This window comes from Pelophylax lessonae, assembly GCF_965119305.1.
Source record: "Pelophylax lessonae genome assembly, chromosome: 2".
Classification (NCBI taxonomy): Eukaryota; Metazoa; Chordata; class Amphibia; order Anura; family Ranidae; genus Pelophylax; species Pelophylax lessonae.
The window spans coordinates 644,334,575-644,358,693 of record NC_138769.1 but is presented as its reverse complement, the minus strand read 5'-3'; the positions used below and the strand labels follow the sequence as shown (position 1 = coordinate 644,358,693).

Sequence of the window (24,119 nt, the reverse complement as noted above, 5' to 3'; positions counted from 1 at the left end):
GGCCAGGTTTGCAAGAAAACTGAAATACATCACAGGTGATATAATTTGCTGCTCAGTGATTGCAGTATTCTAGTCTGCATCTCCCCAAGGTAACACTTAAAATCTGGCCTGTTAGTGGGCCCTGAGGACCGGAGTTGAGAAACACTGATCTAAACCTAAAAGGACACTGAATAGTATTTGGACCTCTTGGTGTAGATTCTGATAGGAGGTTCCCACTGTTTTCCTGCTGCTGTCCCCTTTCAGATAGAGGCTTAAAGGCTAAGTTTACCTTTTGTAAAAAAAAAAATAAATGCACATCTTTTTGCAGGTAAAAAATGTGTATTTATTATTTGCTTACTCTGCAGCCTGCAAAACATTAGACCCACAATTAGCAGATCATGGGTGTAATGCCGGGATCCTGCAGACTCTCAGTACACTGCTTGCCTATACCTCCCATACGGGCAGACAGTTGCTGAAGTCCAGGAAGAACCAATGAACTATGAGAATCCTCACTAGCGCCCTCATAGTTCATTAAGAACTACAAGCCGTCTGTCACTATGGAAGACAGTAGTTATAGTTCACTCATTCACAGGGAACTGTGAATGAATGATGTGGCTGCTGTTTTTGAATTATGACAGCACGTTCCCGGATAAGAACCCCCACCCAATGTCACAATGAGGATTCAGGGGGGTGTGGGCATATCCTCTTTTGTTACATGTTAGACCCTAAATATGGGTGTAACATGTTACCAAAGGTGAACTTATGCTTTAATGTGCATAACTTTGATCATTTAATATCTGTAAAGTACCAAAGATTTGGCCAGATCTCATCCACCCAATCCCAGACACAAAGCAATCAGTTTACCTACTGTAAAGTTATCTCCATTCCTGGTCCAAATGTATTAAAATGTGTCAGAATAGCAAAGTTGGTAGGTATTGATATGGCTGAGAAAGTTTGAATGAAAAGCTGTACACTTCTTTTACCCTTTATGATAGCAGTAAGGCATTGCTTTAGACTAGAGATCGACCGGTTATCGGCAAAGCCAAGGTGGGCGATATTACCGATATTTCAGAAAGTGCTTGTACCGGAGTGATGTCTGCAGCTAGAGGCACCACCCCGGTACAGGCGTCCATAGCCGACGGTCGGCTGTCTTGTAATGACAACCAATGCGCCTATGAAGATGCTCGGCTGTCATTACAAGGAGCGGGAGGGGACGTCCCCCCTCCCACCGCCTTCCGCCTGCAGCCTGCACGGCCGCCGAAGACCCGATCAAAGCCACATTTGGCTCTGATCGGGTCTCCATGCAAAAACGGGTAATGGTGCCAATTTAAAAAAAATGGCAGCATTCAAAACAGCCAAACTTGGTGTTTTGAATGCTTTTAAGTGCACAGGAGGGGTTTGGGGGTCTTTTAGACCCCCAGATCCCTCCACAAGAATTCCTGTCAAATAGAAAAAAAATAATTAAATGTACGAAAATATCGGTCCATATCGGGCGATACCGATACGCGATGACCAAAATATCAGTATCGGCAATGAAAAAACTATATCGGTCGATCCCCACTTTCGACCCAATTCCAAACAAAACTTTATCTTAATAGTACAATAGAAAACACGGGCTGAATATTCATAGATCCTGGGTTATAGGCCAGTACCTTCAGATGATCGGACACTGGCAAGCTGAGGACACTTACCATGGGGGTCCCCTCTATAACACCAAATCGCTCCATGAGTTCTCAGGTTTTTGCCAGTGTCCACAGGTGGTGGACCTCTTCTCCTTCCTGGAGTAACCACTCTTAGCTGAACTACCTTATGAATTTTTAGCTTTGAATTTAGTGGGAAAAATACGGACTGTTGAAAAATTTGCACTTCATTTGGAAATCAAGGTCCCAGAGTCTGGAAGAAGAGTGGAGAGACACAGAATCCAAGTTGCATGATGTTCAGTGTAAAATGTCCACAGTCAGTGATGATTTAGGGAGCCACGTCATCTGCTGGTGTTGGTCCACTGTATTTTATCAAGTCCAAAGTCAGCGCAGCCCTCCACTAGGAAAATCTAGAGCACTTCATGCTTCCCTCTGCTGACCAGCCTTATGGAAATGCTGATTTCATTTTCCAGCAGAACGTGGCACCTGCCCACACTGCCAATAGTACCAATGCCTGGTTTAAGGACCATGGTATCACTGTGCTTAATTGGCCAGCAAACTCGTCTAACCTAAACTCTACAGGGAATCTATGGGATATTGTCAAAAGGAAGATGAGAGACACCAGACCCAACAATGCAGAGGAGCTGAAGGTCGCTATCAAAGCAACCTGGGCTTCCATAACAACTCAGCAGTGCCACATGCTGATCGCCTCAATGCCACGCCGCATTGATGCTGTAATTCATGCAAAATGAGTGCATACTATACTGTAGTACATGGACATACTTTTCAGTAAGCCAACATTTCTATATTAATTTTTTTTTTATTGTCTTATGTAATGTTCTAATTTTCTGAGGCATTGAATTTTGGGTTGCCACTAGCTGTCAGCCATAATCATCTAAAGTTAAAGAAACAATTGCTTGAAAACTATCACTCTGTGTGTTACGCATCTATATAACAAAAGTTTCACTTTTTGAATTGAATTACTGAAATACATTTTTTTGATGATGTTCTAATTTTATGAGATTCACGTGTGTGTGTGTATGCATGTATATATATACATATATATATTCTGCACACATTGTGATTCAAAACAAATGGTGCAAAAAAAAAAAAAAGAAAGCAAAGCTGATTTATTCAAAACAGAATGAAACTAACACATCTATGACATCACTTTCCTCATACTGATCAGCACAATGACACAATACATTTATTCAAGACATCAAGATATATACAATCTGTAATTTTAATGTCCATGCACAATATTTTTTTTTTTGCACACATTTATATCATTTAAAAATGATTTACCTAGTTTATTTTTTGTAAATTGTGATATTCACTTTTAGTTATATTTTACTTGTTTTCAAACTAGGTCAACTGGCAGAGAATATGCACTGAAAATCATCAACAAAAGCAAATGTCGAGGAAAAGTAAGTTTTTTTTTTTCTCCTAATAGAAAAATCAAAGCTTTGATAAACATAACAAAGGCAATGTATTTCCATCCAGATGTGGTCAATTACAGCATCATCTTGCAATATCTGCAGTCCTTCCCCTATGTAAGCTCTGCTATGGATGGTGTTGAAACTTACACAGCATTAATGACATTGACATTAATGACACCTGTTCACATGACAGTGTTTGTGTTTGGTGATTGGCTGCTAGACCCAAGCACTTTACTATGGTGGGAAAGGTGGTTATAAGTGGGTTGGTTCAGAGTTTGCTTTGAATAGGGCACTTTAATGATTTAGGGTACTCCCATGTTATGCAATTAGGAGAATAGTAGAGTATTTTATGCATCTGTTACTCAATTAAAAAAGCATCTTCACAATGAAATGATTGCAGCGCAGTTATTTATGCTTTTATATTGCTGCTGTATTCTAATTGCAGTTGCAAGAAAAATGTTTGCTGGATTTTCCATATGATTGGCTTCTAAATTGTACTGTAAGCTTCATTTAGGTGCTATTAACAAATATTTATAATTATAATAATTTATTACAGACAACAATCGACATTTTTATTATCATATTTTTCAAAATCATATCTAAACCTGTTTGTATGCAAGGTTCATTTAAAGCTGAAGTCTAGTTTTATATTTACGTGTATGCAGCACCATATACATTAGTTATGTTCAAAGATGTGTAACCCATTGCCTACCAGGAGCTGCTTCTGTTAAAAAATTCTACCTAGAGTGCCTCCTCAAAGCCACTGAATATTGTCCCAAGTTGCTGTATTTCGGCGCTTTGAGAGTTAACTGTAGTTAGGGATGGGCCGAACACCCCACCCCCTTCCCGTTCGGTTCGCACCAGAACATCTCCAAGTGGTATCCAGTTTCCAGGAAGCCCTGGGGGCAGTCCCTCCAAGCATTCACATGGAGTCACTGAGTACACAGCAGGAAGACTTCAGGTCCTTACACAAGTTGCTAACCATGTACATGGAAAGTTCAAAGACATGAGGAAAGTGACAATCTTTTTATTTCACTGTCGGGTTCTTGAGTCCTCTTCAATTGGTTTACCAGGGTGATTAGATTGGCATGCAGGAAGTAGGCCTTTCTGCTCAGGAACAGGGGCAAGCTCCTTCTACCGAAGGGGTGGCAGCCTTTGGGGCAGTTATGCCAGGATTTCAGTGAAGGCTATATGAGAGATGGCTAGCCCTTCAATTGACTTTACAAGCTAGGCACGCAGTCAGCAAGTTCTGCAAAGTTTGGGACGAGACATATAAATAATGTTTGTCTTTGGCAGCTTTTCTTGGATTGTTAATGTTTCTTTTCATGTGTTCTCTCCCGCCTATTTATTTAGCTAGTTATATCCCATTGTGTGCTGACGTGAGGTAGGGCCAGGAATATGGAAATTTGTATCAAATACTTACTGTAATTCCGTAATTTTCCTTTCCTGGCCTATCCTCACGTCAGCACAAGACTCACTCCCTAGTGCCCTGTCGTATGCTAGGTTATCAAACACTTCAGAGGGGGCGGGGCTGTCTTTTATTTAGCTAGGAAGAGGTGGCCCTGTGGGCTCCAGAGGAGATGTTAATCCATTGTGTGCTAACGTGAGGATAGGCCAGGAAGGGAAAATTATGGTAAGTATTTGATAACAATTTTCCGTATTCTCTGCCATTCTATATAATATATATATATTTTTTCTTTTAAATGACTGGCTTATATACACTATATTATCAAAAGTATTGGGACACCTGCCTTTACATCCACATGCACTTTAATTGCATCCCAGTCTTAGTCCGTAGGGTTAAATATTGAGTTGGCTCACCCTTTGCATCTATAACAGCTTCAACTCTTATGGGAAGACTGTCCACAAGGTTTAGGAGTGTGTCTATGGGAATGTTTGACCATTCTTCCGGAAGCATATTTGTGAGGTCATGCACGGATGTTGGAAGAGCAGGCCTGGCTCCCAGTCTCTGCTACAATTCATCCCAAAGGTGTGCAGGCCAGTCAAGTTCCTCCACCCCAAACTCGCTCATCCATGTCTTTTTGAACCTTGTTTGTGCACTGGTGCGCAGTCATGTTGGAATAGGAAGGGCCCACCCCAAACTGTTCCCACAAAGTTAGGAGCATGAAATTGTCCACTATGTCTTGGTGTGCTGACGCCTTAAGAGTTCCCTTCACTGGAACTAAGGGGCCAAGCCCAACCCCTGAAAAACAACCCCACACCATAATCTCCCCTCCACTAAATGATTTGGGCTAGTGCAAAAAGCAATGTCCATAAAGACATGGATGGGCACGTTTGAGGTGGAGGAACTTGACTTGACTTGCCATTAAAGTTCATGTGGGTGTAAAGGCAGGTGTCCCAATACTTTTGATAATATAGTGTAGATTATATAATGGTCATCTAATAATAAATGTATAATTTGTTACTACATAATATTTGGTATTACAGTATAGCTGCTGGCCATTTATGAATAAAAAAAGCTTTGTATAATATTGAAATGGAGAATTCATGTGGTTTTGCTCTTATTTTCTGTTTTTTGTTAAATTTTTCCTTCATTGTTTTGGGAAAATCGAAATAAAGAATGGAAAACATATATTTCATGTTTTTTTTTTTGTAAATTCAATGTTTATTGAAGGTATAGAAAGGATAAAGGTATACAAGTCAACAAAGGCAGTTAATTGAAATACAGCCGAGCATCAAGAAAACAGCATTACATGAGGCGTAAATCAGATAAACATAGCCGTATGCGAAAAATGATAATATATATCGCAGCAGTGTACGTTTCAGGATGGCCGGTCCCAGAGAGAACCACACCCCTACCGGCTTCTGTCACATGGCCGGCATACCGGAGCGTGGAGGGTACCTCACGGGGTCGCCAATCCGAGGAACCACAAGAAGGTAGTAGTGTCACGTATACCTTATAGGAACTGGGGAAATTTTCAAATAAGAAAAAGAAAAACAGGTAGAAGAAGGAAAGAGCAAAGATCAGGAAGCACCACATCGGAAGGGGACGACACAGGGAGGAGGGGGGGGAGGGACGACATAACACACATAAAAAGGGACAAGGGGGTGAGTAAGTAGGGGAGAAGGCCATCGAGTGCGAGCAAATCAGCTATGCGACAAGGTCTCGGTATTCTGTGGTCGAGCTGAACTCCTGCCAATAAAACCAACGCTTGAGGAACCCATCTCTAGTGCCCCGCTCGGCCGCCAGCAAGTCCTCCATCTCATTAATAAACGCTACTTTGCGCAACCACATCGCCACAGTAGGAGGACGGGATTGCTTCCATAGGAGAGAAATACAGCTCTTGGCTGCTGTTAGCAGTATCGGCAAAATTGACTTCCGATAAGACGCCCTTGGGAAGCTGTGATGGTGAAGGAGGAAGAGGGCTGGTTCCAGGGTAAGGGTGTGATCTGTGAATTTTTGGATAATACGGAGGACCTCCGACCAAAAATACTGTCATTTTTTGCAAGACCAAAAAATGTGGAGGAGGGATCCCACCTCCACGCCACATCGCCAGCAAAGATCAGAACAGGAGGGGAACATCCTTCGAAGTTTAACCGGGGTATAGTACCACCTGGTCAAGAGCTTATAACCCATCTCCTGGTATTTAGAGCATGTGGAGGTTTTGTAGGTGAAGAAGAGGATACGTTTGACGTGATAATCCGAAAGGGAACCACCCAAATCACGTTCCCATAGAGACATGTATGGGGGTCTGGAAGGCTGTCCGGGTGACGTCACGATACGATAAAGCAGGGAAATAGCATGGCGCACCGGAGCATCTGATGCGCACAACTCCTCAAACGGCGTGAGGCGTCTGGAAAAAGAGGTCGCCGGCGGTAGCGATTGGAGAAAATGGGCAAGTTGCACCCTCTGCCAGAACGACAGGGTGGCAAACATGGTGCTCGACAATAGGGTCTGGCGAGACATCCAACAGTCCCCGCTGAGAAAATGTCTGGCTTGGTAGACACCGTTGGCCCTCAACACACAGAAGGCCGGATCCTGTAGGCCAGGGGAAAAGTCTGGGTTTCCCACAATCGGGAGCAGAGGTGAAGGTAAAGACGTGAGAAGGCCCTCTTTACAGAGCCTGCGGCCCAGCTGCAACGTGGCCCCAACAGTCGGGTGATCCAAGACCTCCCCCGGCAGGGGAGATGACCCCCACAGTAGACATTCCGGGGGAGAGCCCCCGCCAAGCTGTTCGATCCTATTTCATGTTTTTTTTTAACCTGTTTTTATAACTACAGTCCTTACTGTATTAAGCCATGTAAATTTTACAATACATATGATTAGGTTTCAGTAAAGGAAATCAGGTGTTGGAATGTCTATAAGGACTGTACTCACTTGCCATATGAAAATGGAAATCAATCATTCATAAAGTTCCTGATGCAGGCAGAGCCCTGCACTACATTATCCCCATGCAGCCAGGAAGAAGAAATCTGCTTTTATAATGAGCAGTACTGAAGTCAGGGGACTGGAAATGTAATTAGAGACTTGAGAGGAATTATGAGTTTTAAACTAGACCTACATTTTTCTAATTATAAAACTCACAAAAGGGTAACTCTTTGAGTACCAGTATTAAATGTATTTTTAATTCTAGCAATCTATTACTATACCTCCTAATATAAAAAAAAAAAAATCCAAAAAATGTAAGGCTATGCACCCAGACTATTGGAATAGAAAACTATTGTATTCTGCTTGTTGTTAATCCCTGTAATGATATTATCCAGCATATAATGTTTTTTTTTTTTAATTTCACTTCCCTGTACTCATATTATTCTCTGCATTTACATGCAAACCAAGCTGTTCAGCAAAAGTAACAGTTTCAGGGTTGGAAACATAAAATCGAAAAAAGTGCGCTAGGACAAAAACATATGACAATGGTGAATACAAGTCCAAATAAAAAGATCCTGAGCTGCTGGCACAATGTCCTATTGGTGAAGGATGGTCAAGCACAATTAAGTAAATAGCAGCACTCAAAGTGTAGATTCCAAGTAGTCCCCCAGTGAGATAAATATGAACACTGTGAAGGTTAAACAGCGGTATGTCCACCACCAGGAGAGCAAAACCATGCAGCCTCTTACCAGACGACCCAGGTTAAACAGCAATCAGATAAATCTCATGTCAATCACTGAGTGTTAGGATCCAATCACATAATCCATATGGGCATATACTCCACGGTGTAGACATAAGGAAACAATAGAACAATCATTGCGCAGATATCTCTAAAAAATTGATTAAACCAACAAAAGCCTGCACGCAAGGTACTCACATTATTTCCAAAGCAACAGATGTAAAAATGACAAAGAAGTGGTGTAAGTTTGTTTCAAGCCAAAAACATGGCCGACCTCCTGTAGCATGCAACACCAGTGTCATGTGGTTAAGCGCCTCCCAACATGTTTTGTCATAACTGACATCATCAGGGGTTACAGGGTTGGGACAAACCAAATAACACTGGCAGGGTGCAGGGCTATCTTTTATCTGCATGCTCAAAGTTGTCAAAAAGGCAAATAATTTTTGTGCTTAATGCATTCGCTGCATTAAGGTAAAAAATGTCCCACTACCTGTTCCCTGTCCCCTGTCCCCTGCCCCCCCCCTCCCCGATCCTGCTGCCATCAATTGAATCAAGTAAGGTGGGAGCTGGGGATGGGGTCCAGCTGCGTTGTGTGTGTCTATAGATGCATACGGCTCTGAAGCAAGCCCACACCTTTTCCTCGCATTGTAAGCTGGTTGCTATGGGGGCACACTCAGGAAGGTAGGAGCAGGCATGGGGGGGGGGACCCAGAGGAGAAAGTAAGGGGCCAATCTTGTAAATATAACATCTTTTTTTATTCTATAAAAAAAAACTAGGCTTTTCAATCACTTTAAACCTTCTTTGCCAAAAGCAAACACTGTTGGTTTGTCTGATCAAAAGTGTTAACTGGGGCTGAAGACTTGAATGTGTTTTAACTCCATTTAGATATATGTGACTTAGTATTGCAATGTAAAACATAAACTACAACACACGGCAGCCCACACGGCAGGTGTGTTCCTGTGCTATTCCTCTGAATATTCTACATTACACTCTGATGCCGGTGACGCACCTGCACTACAGCTCACTAAAACACACATGCCATACATTGTGGTGTATTACAATAAATGTAATGCCTTAACGCAACGCAGGTAAAACATGCGATACAGTGTGCACACAACACGTGTCATACAACACTACAGTGTGACCGTCCATCTAAGACAACTCTGTCTACAAGGTGACAATGCTGCTGTGCAATTTTAAACAGTGCTGTTATCTAAATAAGGAAATGACAGATCTATTGTCATGATCAATAAGTAAATAAAACAATGTTTTTAGGGAAACTCAAAGATTGCTTTGTTAATGCTAGGGATAGATTGCATCATATATCTCATTTCAGATTTTGCATAGTCCCTCTTTAAATGGAATACAGTTGGCCAAAACCAAACTGGAAATGGCCTTGGTAATAGACAGCTAGAATATGTTTTAGGCACCACATTGTAAACAGCACAGTCATGCAAAGGACTTAGAGGCGGGCAACTACTTCAATATGAAGAGCAAGGGCACATAAGTTATGTATAAAAAGTTAAGGAAGAGGTTCATTACAGTAAGAGTGGTATAGCCATACTTCCCAACTTATTGAGATGGGAATGATGGACACCCATTAAAGAAAGTATGTAGGTATAGAATACACCCTTTGCCACACCCCCTTAAAAAAAAAAAAAGATTAGTTAAAGTGCTTTTTTTACCACTATTATTCCTTTATACTAGCTTTTAACATTTACAAATGCAGCACTTTAGAAACGGGATGAAAGTTTTAGCACTGGGAAAAACTTTTTGAATGATAAATAGTGCATTTTATATACAACTATATAGATCAAACCAAAAGGAGGGACAAATGAGGAGGAAAGAGGGACAGAGGGACTTTGTTCCAAATCAGGGACAGTCCCTCAAAATCAGGGACAGTTGGGAGCTATGGTATAGCTGTGATTTTTTTTTTTTTTTACTACATGAGGGAGTTATGGCAAAACAGTTAGTTGATTTATTTGGCTAAAGACTGATCTAACAATATTGTTGTTTAGAATGAATGTGTCTGCCCTTGGGGTGTCTGGAAGATCTTTGTTCTAGTCCTATGTGAGAATATCAGCCACAATTGTCCAGGAGTTTTGTTTGTCTTCCTCTGACCAAAGCTAGATGGTCTGCTAATATTAGGTCCATTAACCATGTAACTCTATAGAGCAGCTTAAAGTGTTACTAAACCCAGCACCCTGCATTCACTATATCTGGGTTCCCACAGTACATAGAACATGGACATGCAATTATTTTAGTAAATATAAACTGCTAAATACCTTTTCTCATCGGCAGTATATAGCAGTCTTGGGACTTCTATCAGTGTCTGGTTAAAGCTTGTAGGAGGAGTTTTCATTCTCCCCTGATTGTCCTTTAAGACGGCAGGACCCCTGACCCAATGGTTGGACAGTGCTGATTGGTCCTGTGCTGATCACATGCACTCTCCCAAGAAAAAAACAACAATTCTCTAGCAATACACACCAAACTGAGCATTTGGAGCTTCTCCCCTACCCTCTGTACTATACGGAGATGAGTTGGGGACACTTGAAGAAGGTGAGGATCAGAGAAGACGGGATCAAACTGTTTTTTTTTACACAATGCAGAGGATTAACAGAGGAAAGTTCCACAGTGAGACTGTACTGATTCTACTGTCGTGGGTTTAGTAACACTTTTAAAGGAAGACTCTGACCTAAACAAACAGTTTTCTTTTTATGAATGGACAAGCTCTTTGATCTAACTTTCTTGTTTCAATTTGAGAAAGTGGCTGCTAATTTGCACTTTATCAGATCACCTGCACCAGTCATGTTTGTTTGTGCCTGCCTCTGTCTGAACAGAACCTTGTCAGGAGGGTAAAAAATTACAGTTCCCACCACCGATCCTGTTTGACTCCTCAGGCTGGTTGATTACAGGGCCCCCTACTGGCCACTTTAGTTCCTCCTGCTGAACCCATGTCGCTGACAGACATGATAGTGATGTAGGGATCAGCAGGAGGAACCAAAGCGAACAGCGGACACATCTGGTATGTGTGGCAAAAGATCTGTGACATGAGCTGTGTTAAAGATTTCAGCAAACAGGACACCGGACAGGTTAGTATAAAGCTGTTTTCATCCCAGTGTAGTGTGAGTGTAATTTTGTTAACCACTTGACAGCATCAATTTAAAGCAGGAGTGGGGAACCTTTTTTCTGCCAAGGGCCATTTTGATATTTATTACATCATTTGGGGGCCGTACAAAATTATCAACTTAAAAATTAGCCTGTTATATTTGGTCAAACATTTAATTAACTCACCCCTAATGTGATGGCTGGAACTTCTTCTCTTTGGTGAGGTGTGTGATGTTAGCTGGTATCAGGGGCTGATTGGCAACCTTCGACCCAGGGGGCAAGTACAAACCAGAGGCCCATGGTGCAGCGACTCCGCATCGCTCCCACTCTCCCTCTACCCGGTTTCCTCCTGACCCCCATTTCAGGCTGAAGCTCCACTCCAGGTACTCTCTACTGACTGGCCGAATCTGGGTTCCTGACCTGGCTAGCAGGGGGCGGTTGGGGGGAGCTGGGACAGCTCGATCAGGCCTGGCCAGAGGAGGAGAGTCTCCAGTTGGGCATACAACCAGCCTCAGACACAGTTTACACCATCCATGCTGGCTAGGGAGGAGGCCTGCACTATGTCCTTGTCTTTATTCCGCAGTAGGTCAGCAGTGGAGACTTTTACTTCTCTTCACCAGGAATCCTTTAGGCATGTCTGTGGTAGAAGCGGTGCAGCCTTTTTAATGCTGCATCAGAGCGGCCTGGGGGGCCCAGTCCTCCCCTGGCTAATATTGATGATGTTGCAACTTGCAACTGGTTTTCGAGATTTGCATCGGTCAGTCTGGAGCGCAGTTGACTCTTTGCAGTGGTAAGTTTTGAAAAGAACTGCTGGTGGGTACTGCTGGTGGGTACTGCTGGTGAGTACAGCTGGCTGGTACTGCTGGTAGATACTGCTGGCTGGTACTGCTGGTGGGTACTGCTGGTGGTTACTGCGGGCTGGTATTGCTGGTGGGAAATGCAAGCTGGTTCTGCTGTGGGTACTGCTGGCTGGTACTTCTGTGGGTAATGCTGGCTGGTACTGCTGGTACTGCTGTGGGTACTGCTGGTAGGTACTGCTGGCGAGTACTGCTGGCTGGTACTGCTGGTGGGTACAGCTGGCTGGTACTGCTGGTGGTTACTGCTGGCTGGTACTGCTGGTATGAAATGCTAGCTGGTTCTGCTGTGGGTACTGCTGACTGGTACTGATGGCTGGTACTGCTGGCTGGTACTGCTGGCTGGCACTGCTGTGGGTACTGCTGGCTGGTACTGCTGACTGGTACAGCTGGCTGGTACCGCTGTGGGTACTGCTGGCTGCTACTGCTGTGGGTACTGCTGGCTGCTACTGCTGGCTGGTACTGCTGGCTGAGGCTGGTACACTTCTGGCTGGTACTGCTGTGGGTACTGCTGGCTGGTACTGATGTGGGGACTGCTGGCTCAGGCTGTTACACTGCTGGCTGGTACTGCTGTGGGTACTGCTGGCTGGTACTGCTGTGGGGACTGCTGGCTCAGGCTGTTACACTGCTGGCTGGTACTGCTGTGGGGATTGCTGGCTCAAGCTCTTACACTGCTGGCTGGTACTGCTGTCTGGTACTGCTGTGGGTACTGCTGGCGGGAAATGCTGGATAGAGACTCAGGATTGTTGCCGTGCTAGAGGAGGATGCTTCCTGTATCTCGATCAGTCTCGTCACAGGCGGAGTGCATTTGATATCACTCCGCCTGTGACTCACTCAGACTGTCAGGACGGAGCTGGAACTATACAGGAAACATCGACTCCGTTCTGACAGCTCAGCTAAAACAGACGCAGACTCAGCGGCATGGGGATGGGGGCCGGACCAAATGATTTCCCGGGCCGCATACGGCCCGCGGGCCGTAGGTTCCCCACCCCTGCTTTAAAAACTAACAAAACCCAAGAACGAAAATGCATACATTTTCCTTTTTTCAAGCTTTGTACCTTTTTTTCACCTAGTGGTCCTGCCAGTAACACACATCCCGTCGTAGGGTGGCAACACTCACTCACCATACTCTATCGAGGAGCAGCATTGTCACCCTGGGGCAGCGCAGTGAGAGATCTGGGAACTATGCTAACTGATAACAGTCAGCAGAGGCAGAAAGCACGGGATGTTTGGAGCTCGCAGGATTTCTGGCAGAATCAACAAGTCATTTTTTTTTTTTTTGCATTTATTGAACAGATAAAATGAAACACTTTCAATGATATAATTAACAGTCAAAATGAAAGCGCATTGTTATGGTGTTATGGAGGTTGTTATTGTTGAAGTCCTTCTGAAAATGTTTGCTGCCGAGGGGCGTGGCCTGGCGCAGCATGTGAGAGGACGTGTGTGAGAGGAGCTCCGCCGGACCGATATCCTTCACCGCTAATCCTGCAGCCCTTCGGGCACGATAATCCTTCCTTCACCTCCCGCACACCCGCGGCACCGACCTCCGCATGTCTCCGCCGAAGAAAGGCTCTGAAGCTGCGGCAAAACTGGCTGCATTCCGGAGGCTGGAGAAGGAGGCCCCGATCCAAGATGGCGCCGGCCCGTCGCTCGTGGTGGAGGAGCCTGAGAGCCCTGCTACATCCAAGGTTTTGGAAGCGATTGCTACTTGCCAGACCATGCTGACAACTAAAATCGAGGAGGTGAAGGTAGATATATCTTTGATGCGTCAGGATATGCAGAAGCTGAGGGACAGAGTTGGTGAGGCTGAACACAGAATTAGTGAGGTGGAAGACTCCCTCCCCCCATTGCAAAGCTCCTCAGACAGGCTGCAGCAACAAGTACACCTTATCCTCCAAAAACAAGATGACATGGAGAATAGGCTGCGCCGCTGTAACCTGCGGTTCATTGGCCTCCCGGAGGGCTCTGAAGGTGCTGACCCCTCATCATATTTGGAACAATTGCTCACTCAGACTTATGGCAGAGAATCCTTTTCACCCACTTTTGTTGTGGAACGTGCACATCGCCTCTCAGGGCGCCCCCCCCCTCAGGGTGCACCCCCCCCGCACGTTCATCGCTAAATTCCTGAACTATCGGGACCGAGATGCCATATTGCGCCTGGCCAGGGTTAAGGGGAACATTCCATTTGGAAATCACAAAATAGCGATTTTCCCCGACTTCTCTGCTGAGGTCCAGAGGCGCCGCAAGAGCTTTTTGGAGGTCAAACGCAGACTGCGTATCAAGAATATCAAATACTCCATGTTGTATCCGGCCCGTCTTAGAGTGGAGGGCGAGGACCGAGCCCACTTCTTTGAGGATCCGGAAGCCGCCATCTCCTGGCTAGAAGGACTGGAAGCTAGAGCCTGACCACCTTGCCCTGGCGACTTCATGATACTTTCTCCCTGATGGCCTATACCTTAAGCTGCTGCAAGGGTGGAGGAGGGGTTTTGTAGATCCTGTGGAACTCAAGACTTTGCATCCCCCTTCCCCCCCCCCTCCCCCCTCATTTTCCTGCACTATTGCTCCTGTGTTTGACCGGCGGAGCGCCCTAGCTCCACAGATGGAACTGATTTCTCTGTTCTCTTCCTATGGACTTCCACCTGCCCATAGGCTTTGCTACCCAGCGATACACCTGTTGGTTTTCGCCCCCTACACCCGCTAAGGCGTGTGTTTGTGCCCAACTCCCCTGTTGCCCCCTGCGACTTCTGCTGGACCTGGGCCCCCGGGCCCCCTTGTTTATTCTATTTGTATTTTGCTGTATTTTTGCTGCATACCTTGGGGGTCCCTGGCCTCCTGATCTTGCTCTTTCCCAGTCGCATGTGGGCCTGTTCTGGTTGAGGCACTTGTTTGGGAACATGCCCGCACAAGTTGGGGTTGGTGCAGGGCAGGGAGGGGGGATTGGGGTGTTACCATTGTTTATGGTTTATATTTGGTACAATCTCTATACTGTTTCTGTTTTATGCACATTGACCTCAAGTAATAATTATTTGCTCTTTTGCTGCCGTTTATCGCCGCTGGTGTGTGACCGTGGACTTGTTGGTTCCGTGGCCTTACTGCCTGAGATCCTGGGAGCCTCCGCTCCGCGCTCTGTACTACCCCTGCCATGGCCGCATTGAAATTGTTGACGTGGAATGTCAGGGGTATGCGTGATAAGATTAAACGAACGGCTGTCTTTAATGTCCTACGCCGTGTACGGGCTGATATTATAGTTCTGGTGGAGACACATTTGGAGGGCCGTGTACAACAGTCCCTCAAACGTCCCTGGGTTGGTTGGGTGCAGCACTCTGCTTATAGCTCACACTCCAGGGGTGTGGCGCTACTGGTGGCCAAATCGGTACATTTCCAGCTCCTAGGATCTCAGGTCGACCCAATGGGTAGATATGTTTTTCTCAAAACGTCAGTCTATGGGGAATTGATGCTACTGATGGCTTTCTATGTGCCCCCCCCTTACTCTGCTGTGATTATTATGGAGGGACTGGCGTTTATGGCACAGAGCCCGGGGGCCCCGGTGATCTGGCTGGGTGACTTTAACAATGTGATGGACTCGGGTCTGGATAGGTCCGGTGGCGCCTCCCAGGTGCCGCCGGGGTCGCCCCCGACCAGGTTCTCCCGATTGTTGGAGAGCTTTGGTTTGGCCGACTCTTGGCGCAGCAAATACCCCGCGCAGCGCGCGTACTCCTGTTTTTCGGCTGCACACCACTCTATGTCACGCATTGATCTGATATTGCTGTCTCGAACCCTGCTCCCCAGGTTACTGACGGCAGGCTTCGCCCCACGGACTCTGTCTGATCACTGCCCTTATTGGATACTGTTGTCCTTGCCCTGCAATAGACCTCCCCCGGCCTGGCGCCTGAATCCCGCCTGGCTCCCCTTGGTGTCGGATGGGAACGACATTGAGGGGACCTGGACACAATTCTTTTCTGACAATGAGGGCACTGCCTCCCCGGCTGCGGTGTGGGAGGCGTTTAAACTGTTCGCCAGATCCACTATGATTTCCAAAATCAAGGCTGTTAGAGCGCGGGCTGCCGAGGAGATCTCCAGGGCAACGACAAATCTAATTGAAGCTGAACAGGCCTTTATGGGGGACCCGACTCCGGCACATGAATCTCAGTATAAATTGACCTCTAAAGTCCTTTCCCAACTTGACTACGAGAGGGCAAAATCTAAGATGTTTTTTCAGAAGCAGAATCTGTTTGCACATGGTGAGCGGGCGGGGAAACTCCTCGCATACTTAGTTCATTGTGAGGATAGGCCCCCGGTAGTTATTACTTTGAAGGATGACCTGGGTAATGAGATCGCTGATCCTGCTGCGGTGACACAGTGCTTCCGCTCATTTTTTAGTACTCTTTACACCTCTAGGGCTCCCGCTGACTGCACTGACATGCATGACTTTTTGGACTCTATTGACTTTCCCACTTTGACACCCGACCAGTTGGCGACCCTCGAGGCACCCATCTCTGTGGAAGAGATTGCAGCAGCCGTGTCCAAGTTCCCTAGGTCTAAGGCCCCCGGCCTGGACGGCCTCCCGATTGAATTTTTCTCCCAATATTCGGAACTCCTTTCTCCTAAATTATTGGCTTTGTTTCACTCTCTATTCAAAGATGCAACCCTACCCCCTTCTATGCGGGAGGCGCTAATTGTGCTCATTCCCAAGCCGGGCAAGGATGTACACGCCCCAGAGTCTTACCGTCCCATCTCTTTGCTCCCAGTAGACACTAAAATCCTTGCGAAAATTTTATCCCTCCGCCTTAACAAGGTGATCCTTTCACTCGTACACTCGGACCAGGCCGGGTTCATGCCTGGGAGGAACACCTCATTTAACCTTCGCCGGTTATTTATGAATCTCCAGGCACGGCACGACGGAATGGGTGGCAGGGTGGCGGTCTCATTGGACACGGCTAAAGCATTTGACTCGGTAGAGTGGCCGTTTCTGTGGACCTGTCTGGACCGGTACGGCTTTGGACCTAATTTTATTAAGTGGGTCAAACTTCTATATAGCGCCCCGGTAGCTAGGGTCCTGGCAAATGGCTGGCAGTCGACCGCCTTCCCTTTATCCCGTGGCACTCGACAGGGGTGCCCCCTCTCCCCCCTGCTGTATGCCCTGGCCGCGGAACCTCTGGCGATGGCCATTAGAGCACATCCCGGGATTCGAGGCCTACGTAAGGGACCGTTGGAGGAGAAGATCAGCATGTATGCAGATGACACTTTGTTATATTTGGAAGACTCTCGGGAATCCCTACTCACGGCCCTTTCTTTAATTGAACGGTATGGACGATTCTCCGGTTTTCAGATAAACTGGGATAAGTCACAAATTCTCCCGCTTGACGAGAGCCCACAGGCAATCACCCCCGCAAGCCCAGCCCTACAATGTGTATCCCGCATTAAATACTTAGGGATTCAAGTGACAGCTAACTCAGCAGATTATGTCCCGGATAACGTTCAACCCCTGTTCCCTCTGCTTAAGGCTAAAATTCAAGTATGGTCCAAATTACCTCTGGGAGTGATGGGTAGAGTCAATTTAATTAAAATGATTCTCCTTCCCAAAATACTTTATGTTGTATGGCACTCTCCTATTTACCTGCCACTCAAGCTGTTTAAGCAGATGGAATCACTCCTCAAGACCTTTGTTTGGGGTGCTAACCGGCACAAGATCTCCTGGCGCAAACTCAAGAATCCTACAAACCTAGGGGGATTGGCCCTGCCGGATTTTAATCTGTACTATCTGGCAGCTCAGTTGTCCCAGTTCTTTCACATAGATAAAACAGATAGAGAACGTTTTTTGACCCTGCTCTGCCCTGGGTGGGCTCATCCCCTCGGGGACCCCCTCCTAGTTATCCTTAGGGGTGTCAGGGGCTCGCCGGAGCCCTTGTGCCCCAGATCTCTTCTATACCACTATTGTCGGATCTGGGAGGTGGTAGCGTCCAGGCTTCGGTGCCCTCCATTTCACACATTCACCCCTCTGTGGCATAACAGCGCATTACGCGAGTTCCTTTCCATCCCTGACCTGTCGATATGGAGCGGGAGGGGTATTCTTCTCCTTAGCCATATCTCCACGACCACTGGTCTGCGGTCTTACGAGGCCTTGCAGGATCAGTTTGCGATCCAGGGCCCCATGCACTACAGATACTTACAGCTCTCCCATGCCTATAGATCTCAATTCCCTGATGGCCCTCCTGAGCTAGAATCGGTTACCACCCTTGAGATTGTTAAAAGTACAGCACCCAGTCACCTTATTTCCATGTTCTACTCTGAACTTCACACACCTTCCTCGACCACCTTGGCTTTTGCACTTAAGACCCGCTGGGAGCGCAGTGTGGGGGCCATGGAGGATGAGGAATGGGAGGATGCCCTGGAGACGTGCCGCAGAGTGTCGCCAAAACTGTCGGATCGCCTAACTCAGACCTTTATAATACACCAGGCTTATCTCACCCCACTTAGACTGTCCAAATATCACCCTGACTTGGTCCCTTCTTGTCCTATGTGTGGAGACCCTGACGCCTCCTTCTTTCATCTCTTGTGGAGCTGTCCCCAATTACAGACTCTATGGCAACAAGTAGTCACATTCCTCCATGACAAGATGGGGTCTCCTCTGCAACTCTCCCCTAAGGAGTGTCTCCTGGGGGTTTACCCAGATGGAGAGATGCCCAAATCCACTGTCATATTTCTTCAGGAAACTTTGTTTATAGTACGTAAACTGATAGCCAGGAGGTGGATGAGACCTACTCCTCCTACTCTAGGTTTGTGGATTAAGGAGGTTAATAGTGTCATCCCATTTCATAAACTTTTATATAAACATAGGGGGTGCCCTCAGAAGTTCAACAAGATTTGGGACAAATGGGTGCAGTGCCCTGATACGGCTCGGTAATGAAGTGGGTAACTATTTTATGTTGACCGCCCCTGGTAAATCAATATTTTCTGTTCGAGGGTTGGATCGACGGAGAGCCACTGACTACTGTTTTGTTTTTTACTATGTCTGTTCTGTCTCTCGGTGCTGATCATTTTGTATATTTGTATTTTTGTACCCCAATGTGTTATGAACCTGATTGCAGTTTCAATGCACGGTTTATTTTTGTATTGTACCAAAAATTTCAATAAACCTCACTGTTTTGAAAAAAAAGAAAATGTTTGCTGCCTGACTAAATGTTAAGCTGATCATATACTATGCAATCTAACTGTAAAACCTCCTTTAGATCTTCCAAAAACTTTGTAGTATAAGGGCCTGTGCTTTGGATACAAATTGTAGGGATTGTGTAGGTTTGACCCCATGTTACATAGTTTTTGTAAATATAAAGGAGATTGTACAATCAGAATTTAATATGTATGGCCCCCCCTAGTTGTCTGGCTTCAATACTTTTAGTCACTGACCTGGAACAACCCTGCAACAGTGATATCAAAGTGAAGTCAGAAATCCTGATCTGCCAGGCAATTAGCATTTTCTGAGGTGAAGCCAAGTAATAGCAGCCACATGTTTCTCTTAGTAGAAGTTGTCCTTTAAATAAAGATCAGAAAAGGGCAAATAAAGAGGCTCCACTTTACTGCTGTAACATTTGAAGAAAAAAGTTGAATACTTTTTGGGTTCTCTATTTTAATAAATGTATTGGACTTTTAAAGTTGAACTGAACCCCAGAAATACTTACCTCCACTTCTAGTGGTGTGGTGGGTAAGCTGCTGTCATCTTCATCCAGATCACTTCTGGGTACAGGGTTTTCAGCCTCTCGATTGGCCAATAGAGGACTGATGTCATGTAATTTGCATGGGAGCCAGTCATTCCAGTACAGCCAGAGTATGCCGGGAATCAGAGTTGTATAAAGTACTCGAAACCCATACTTGAGTAAAAGTACAAGTGCTCGATCAAAAAGTGACTTGAGTAGAAGTGGAAGTGCTCAATCAAAAAGTGACTTGAGTAAAAGTACTAAAGTATTCAACATTTTTTGTACTTAAGTATTGCAAGTAGTTTTTTAAAAATGTTGCTACTCAAGTACTGAAAGTAAAAGTAACAGTATTTTTGAAAAAAAAAATGCTACTCAAGTACTGAAAGTAAAAGTACAAGTACTGTGTTATGTAGTTATTAAAGAAAGAAGTCAAAAGTTTGAACATCATATTGTTTTTTATTATTTCAAATGCAGCTTTTATTTATACATACAGTAGCTTTTATTTTCGTATGCGCTGATAATACACATGTTTTGAGCTCCATGAAACCTGCCATCTACTGTTCTGGCAGTGGTAATTTTTATAATAGTAACGAGTATCTATGCGGCACGAAAAAAAAATATCGGAGTAGAAGTATTAAAAACATTGAAAAAATGTAGTGAAGTAAAAGTGGAAGTAGGAGAAAAAAATTCTACTCCAGGAAAGTACAGATACCGCCTTTCGGTACTTAAGTACCATAGTGAAGTAGTTCTACTTAGTTACTATACATCTCTGCCGGGAATTCATCCTGAGCAGAAGACTGCGAGCAGACAATAAGTGTTATTCCAGAATAGACTTAGGGCTCTTTCACACGGGCGGTCCGATCAGATCCGCCTGTCAGTTTTTTAGGCGGATCTGATCGGATCCTCCATGCAGCTCTATGAGGCAGCGGGTGTCAGCGGAGGTCACCTCCGCTGACACCCGCTGCCATCCGCATCCTATCCTGTGCTGAAATCTGGACGGATGGAAACCCTATTTTTCCATCCGTTCAGTAATCGGAGCGGAGCGGATCTGATGAGAGCGGACAAGCGGTCCGCTCTCCTTCGATCCCCCATAGAGGGCAGCGGGTGCTGAGACACCTCCCTCTCCGCTCTGCAAGCGGAGACGGAGCTGTCATCCGCCCGGCTCAGCGGGGATCGCGGATCGATCCCCGCTGAGCAACACGGATCCGCCTGCGGAGGCGGACCGTGTGAAAGAAGCCTTAGCATGTCTCCTCTGCCATAATAAGCTGCCTGCTCGCAGGTCCTAAAAATGCATTTTCATTATCATTATGCATAATAATCTGGTTTAAAATACATGAGGTGTATGAAACTGCTGCCATAGCAGTCTGCAGTCATGGAGGATGTCACAATGTGGACAGGGAGGCTTTCTATCTATTATTATAAACTTTTTTAATATTGAATTATTGTATTTTCTTTTTTTAGGAGCATATGATCCAAAATGAGGTTTCCATTCTGAGAAGAGTGAAGCATCCCAATATTGTGCTGCTCATTGAGGAGATGGATATGCCAAATGAACTATATCTGGTTATGGAACTAGTAAAGGTCAGTCGATAACAAATGTTTTTTTGTGCTGCTTGTACAAATGACTGATTCATATATGCTGTAGGTAACCTGGAGCTGGTGTTATACCTTCAGTAATGATCGAGAACAGTTTGCTTGCTCGGTATCATGCCTGGCTTGATATGTTTTCCAGGTATCACACCCATAGTGACTCATGAGCAACAGCATTAATCTAGCCATAACAAACCATATGACTGCTATAGGTCCCCGCAGGACATGGAATCCAGGACTTTCCGGCTGCATCACGATCATCCACCATTTACATTTGGCAGATGATTCCAGGACTTTCTGGCTGCACCACGATTATCCACCAATTGCATTTGGTATATGATTCCAGGACTTTCTGGCTGCATCACAATCATCCACCAATTGCATTTGGCATATGATTCCAGGACTTTCTGGCTGTGCCACGATTATCCACCAATTGCATTTGGCATATGATTCCAGGACTTTCTGGCTGCACCACGATTATCCACCAATTGCATTTGGAAAATTATTTTGGATAACATGAGGGTTCCATTGGTGGTCAACCTAGTGCTTATAGGTTGTCCTCAAGTGAAGCCTCCAATATGTCCAGAGTGCCACACAATAGTTTTCATAAATTTGTGTTGTAAAATATCTTGTGGTTAAACATATGTCTTACCATGAGTGACCAAAATGCATGGCAACATACTGTAACTGGCAATCAGTGCTGTATTTTGGCCTAGGCCAACAAGGCCCAGGTCTAGGGCGGCACTTTGCAGGGGGGCAGCAAAAAAAGCTGCCCCCCTCTTCCACCTGAGACTCTATTGGCCACTGGTTGCTAGAGCCGCCTCTCTCACCCCCTCTCTATCACCCCCTCTCTATCACCCCCCCCTCTCTCTCTCTCACCCCCCCTCTCTCTCTTTGATTCCCCCTCTCTCTCTCACCCCCCTCTCTTGCACCCCCCCCTCTCTCTCTCTCCCCCCCTCTCATGAGATCTCAGGAGTTCATGCTGGGACTTGTATTCCTTCAATTTTGGAGGGAGCAACATCCGTTAACCTCCCTGGCGGTATGATTATGTCAGGAATTACATACCAAAAGCGGTACAATTCTTTTCATGGAAATTTGGCGTTATGTATTATAGGCCTACAATTCTTAGTAATTACTGACTTAAACCTGACCAAAACAAGACTCAAGTAGACATCCCAGATGTGATAAATTTGAAACACAAACACGTGAATTATAATCGAATCAATAATATTATTTTATTATTTAATATATAATATATATAATAAAATTATATTATTGATTAGATTATAATTCATGCATTATATATTATATATAGATATATGTGTGTGTGCATATATATATATATATATATATATATATATATATATGTGCATATATATATATATATATGCATATATATATATATATATAATATAAAATGTGTTTTGTTTTTTGTGCAACGTTTTTTTTTTTTTTTTTTTTAATTTCCCTCCCTAGTTCCGCTCCCATGCAGCATTGCTGCTGCAGGGAACGGAACTAGGAAGTGATCAGAGCGACGGAGACCGACGGAGGAGCGGCGGGACTCTCGGCTGGCGGTCACAGCAATGAGAGATCATCGCTGGATCGCCAGGATAAGGTAAGAGAACACCGCTGCGCTCTCTGCAATCCACCCCGAGCGTGACTTGGGGTTACCGCTCCTGATATGAAAAACCAACCCCGAGTCACGCTCGGGATTACCGCTAAGGAGGTTAAAAAAGGAGTGGGGCATATTTACATAGGAGGGGGGGGGAGGCGCCCAATTTTAGTCTTGCCTAGAGCAGCACAAAACCAAAATACACCACTGCTGGCAATGCACAAGCACTTCAGCAGACCACCATGCACATAATGTGCGTTGTGCTGTGCTGCAATAAAAAGTCACGTCCAATTTTTTGTGTTCTGAGTAACACTTTGGTTGCTTACATAGTAGATGCAAATATTACCTAGAATGTTTCTTGCATTTGGTGGGACCCTAGGATAAATGGGGAGGGTTTTTAAAATTTGTGTACTAGGTTTAGGATGATTTCTAATGAGCTAGTGTTGGCTGCAATCAGCCAGCAATAGATCACTAAAGCAGTGATCTACTGCTGCATGGAGAGGCCGGATAGAGCTGCTTCAGTTCTACTAGAGCCTTCATTCTAACTGTAAGTGAGTGACATCATTTCACTTCTGACGTAACACAGTGTGTAAGCGTTGTTCCACCTTGTGTTTGCATTGCTTGCTACCAACGTTCCTATGGAATGCTTAGTAGCAGAAGCAAAAGTCCAGAAACAAATCAATTCCGCAGCTAGGCTCAGTACCTAGGCTCTCTGACAGCTGGTGGTTCCATTGCTAAAGCCAGCTGGAGCCAGTGTTGCTTAGCATGCATCCTGCTGTGCTCCAGACCTTATTGAAAGTCTGAAGCTTTCATTTACTAAATTTAGGATTGAGGCCTGGTTCACACTAGTGCGATTTCTTATGCGACTTGAGTTACACAGAATAGCACAATAATGGAATTAGCATTGTTTTCAATGGTGGCTATTCACATCAATACAGCATGCCTGTGATGCGAGTTTGGGGAAGGATCCTGTGTTACTTTGATGCGATGCAGTGCAATTTTGTGGCCAATTGACTTGAATGGAAATGATTTAAAAATGCATGTACAAGCGCTTTTGATGCAATTTTGTGTTTTTTGTTTTGGTGCAATATTTCCTCCTGTCCATAGTAGTAGTAGCAGCAGCAGCACTAGTAGTTG

General features: G+C 45.1%; 1 protein-coding gene across 4 annotated transcripts in view; it reads left to right on the top strand.

Moving 5' to 3' along the window:
* DCLK1 (doublecortin like kinase 1) overlaps window positions 1-24,119 on the top strand; it is a 518,012-nt gene that overhangs the window by 378,508 nt on the left and 115,385 nt on the right. For all 4 annotated transcript variants that reach the window (XM_082246215.1, XM_082246216.1, XM_082246217.1 and 1 more), the window contains 2 exons: window positions 2,989-3,046; window positions 21,242-21,361. In XM_082246215.1, the coding sequence (XP_082102341.1) occupies window positions 2,989-3,046; window positions 21,242-21,361 (178 nt within the window). The remainder of the gene's footprint in view (window positions 1-2,988; window positions 3,047-21,241; window positions 21,362-24,119) is intronic.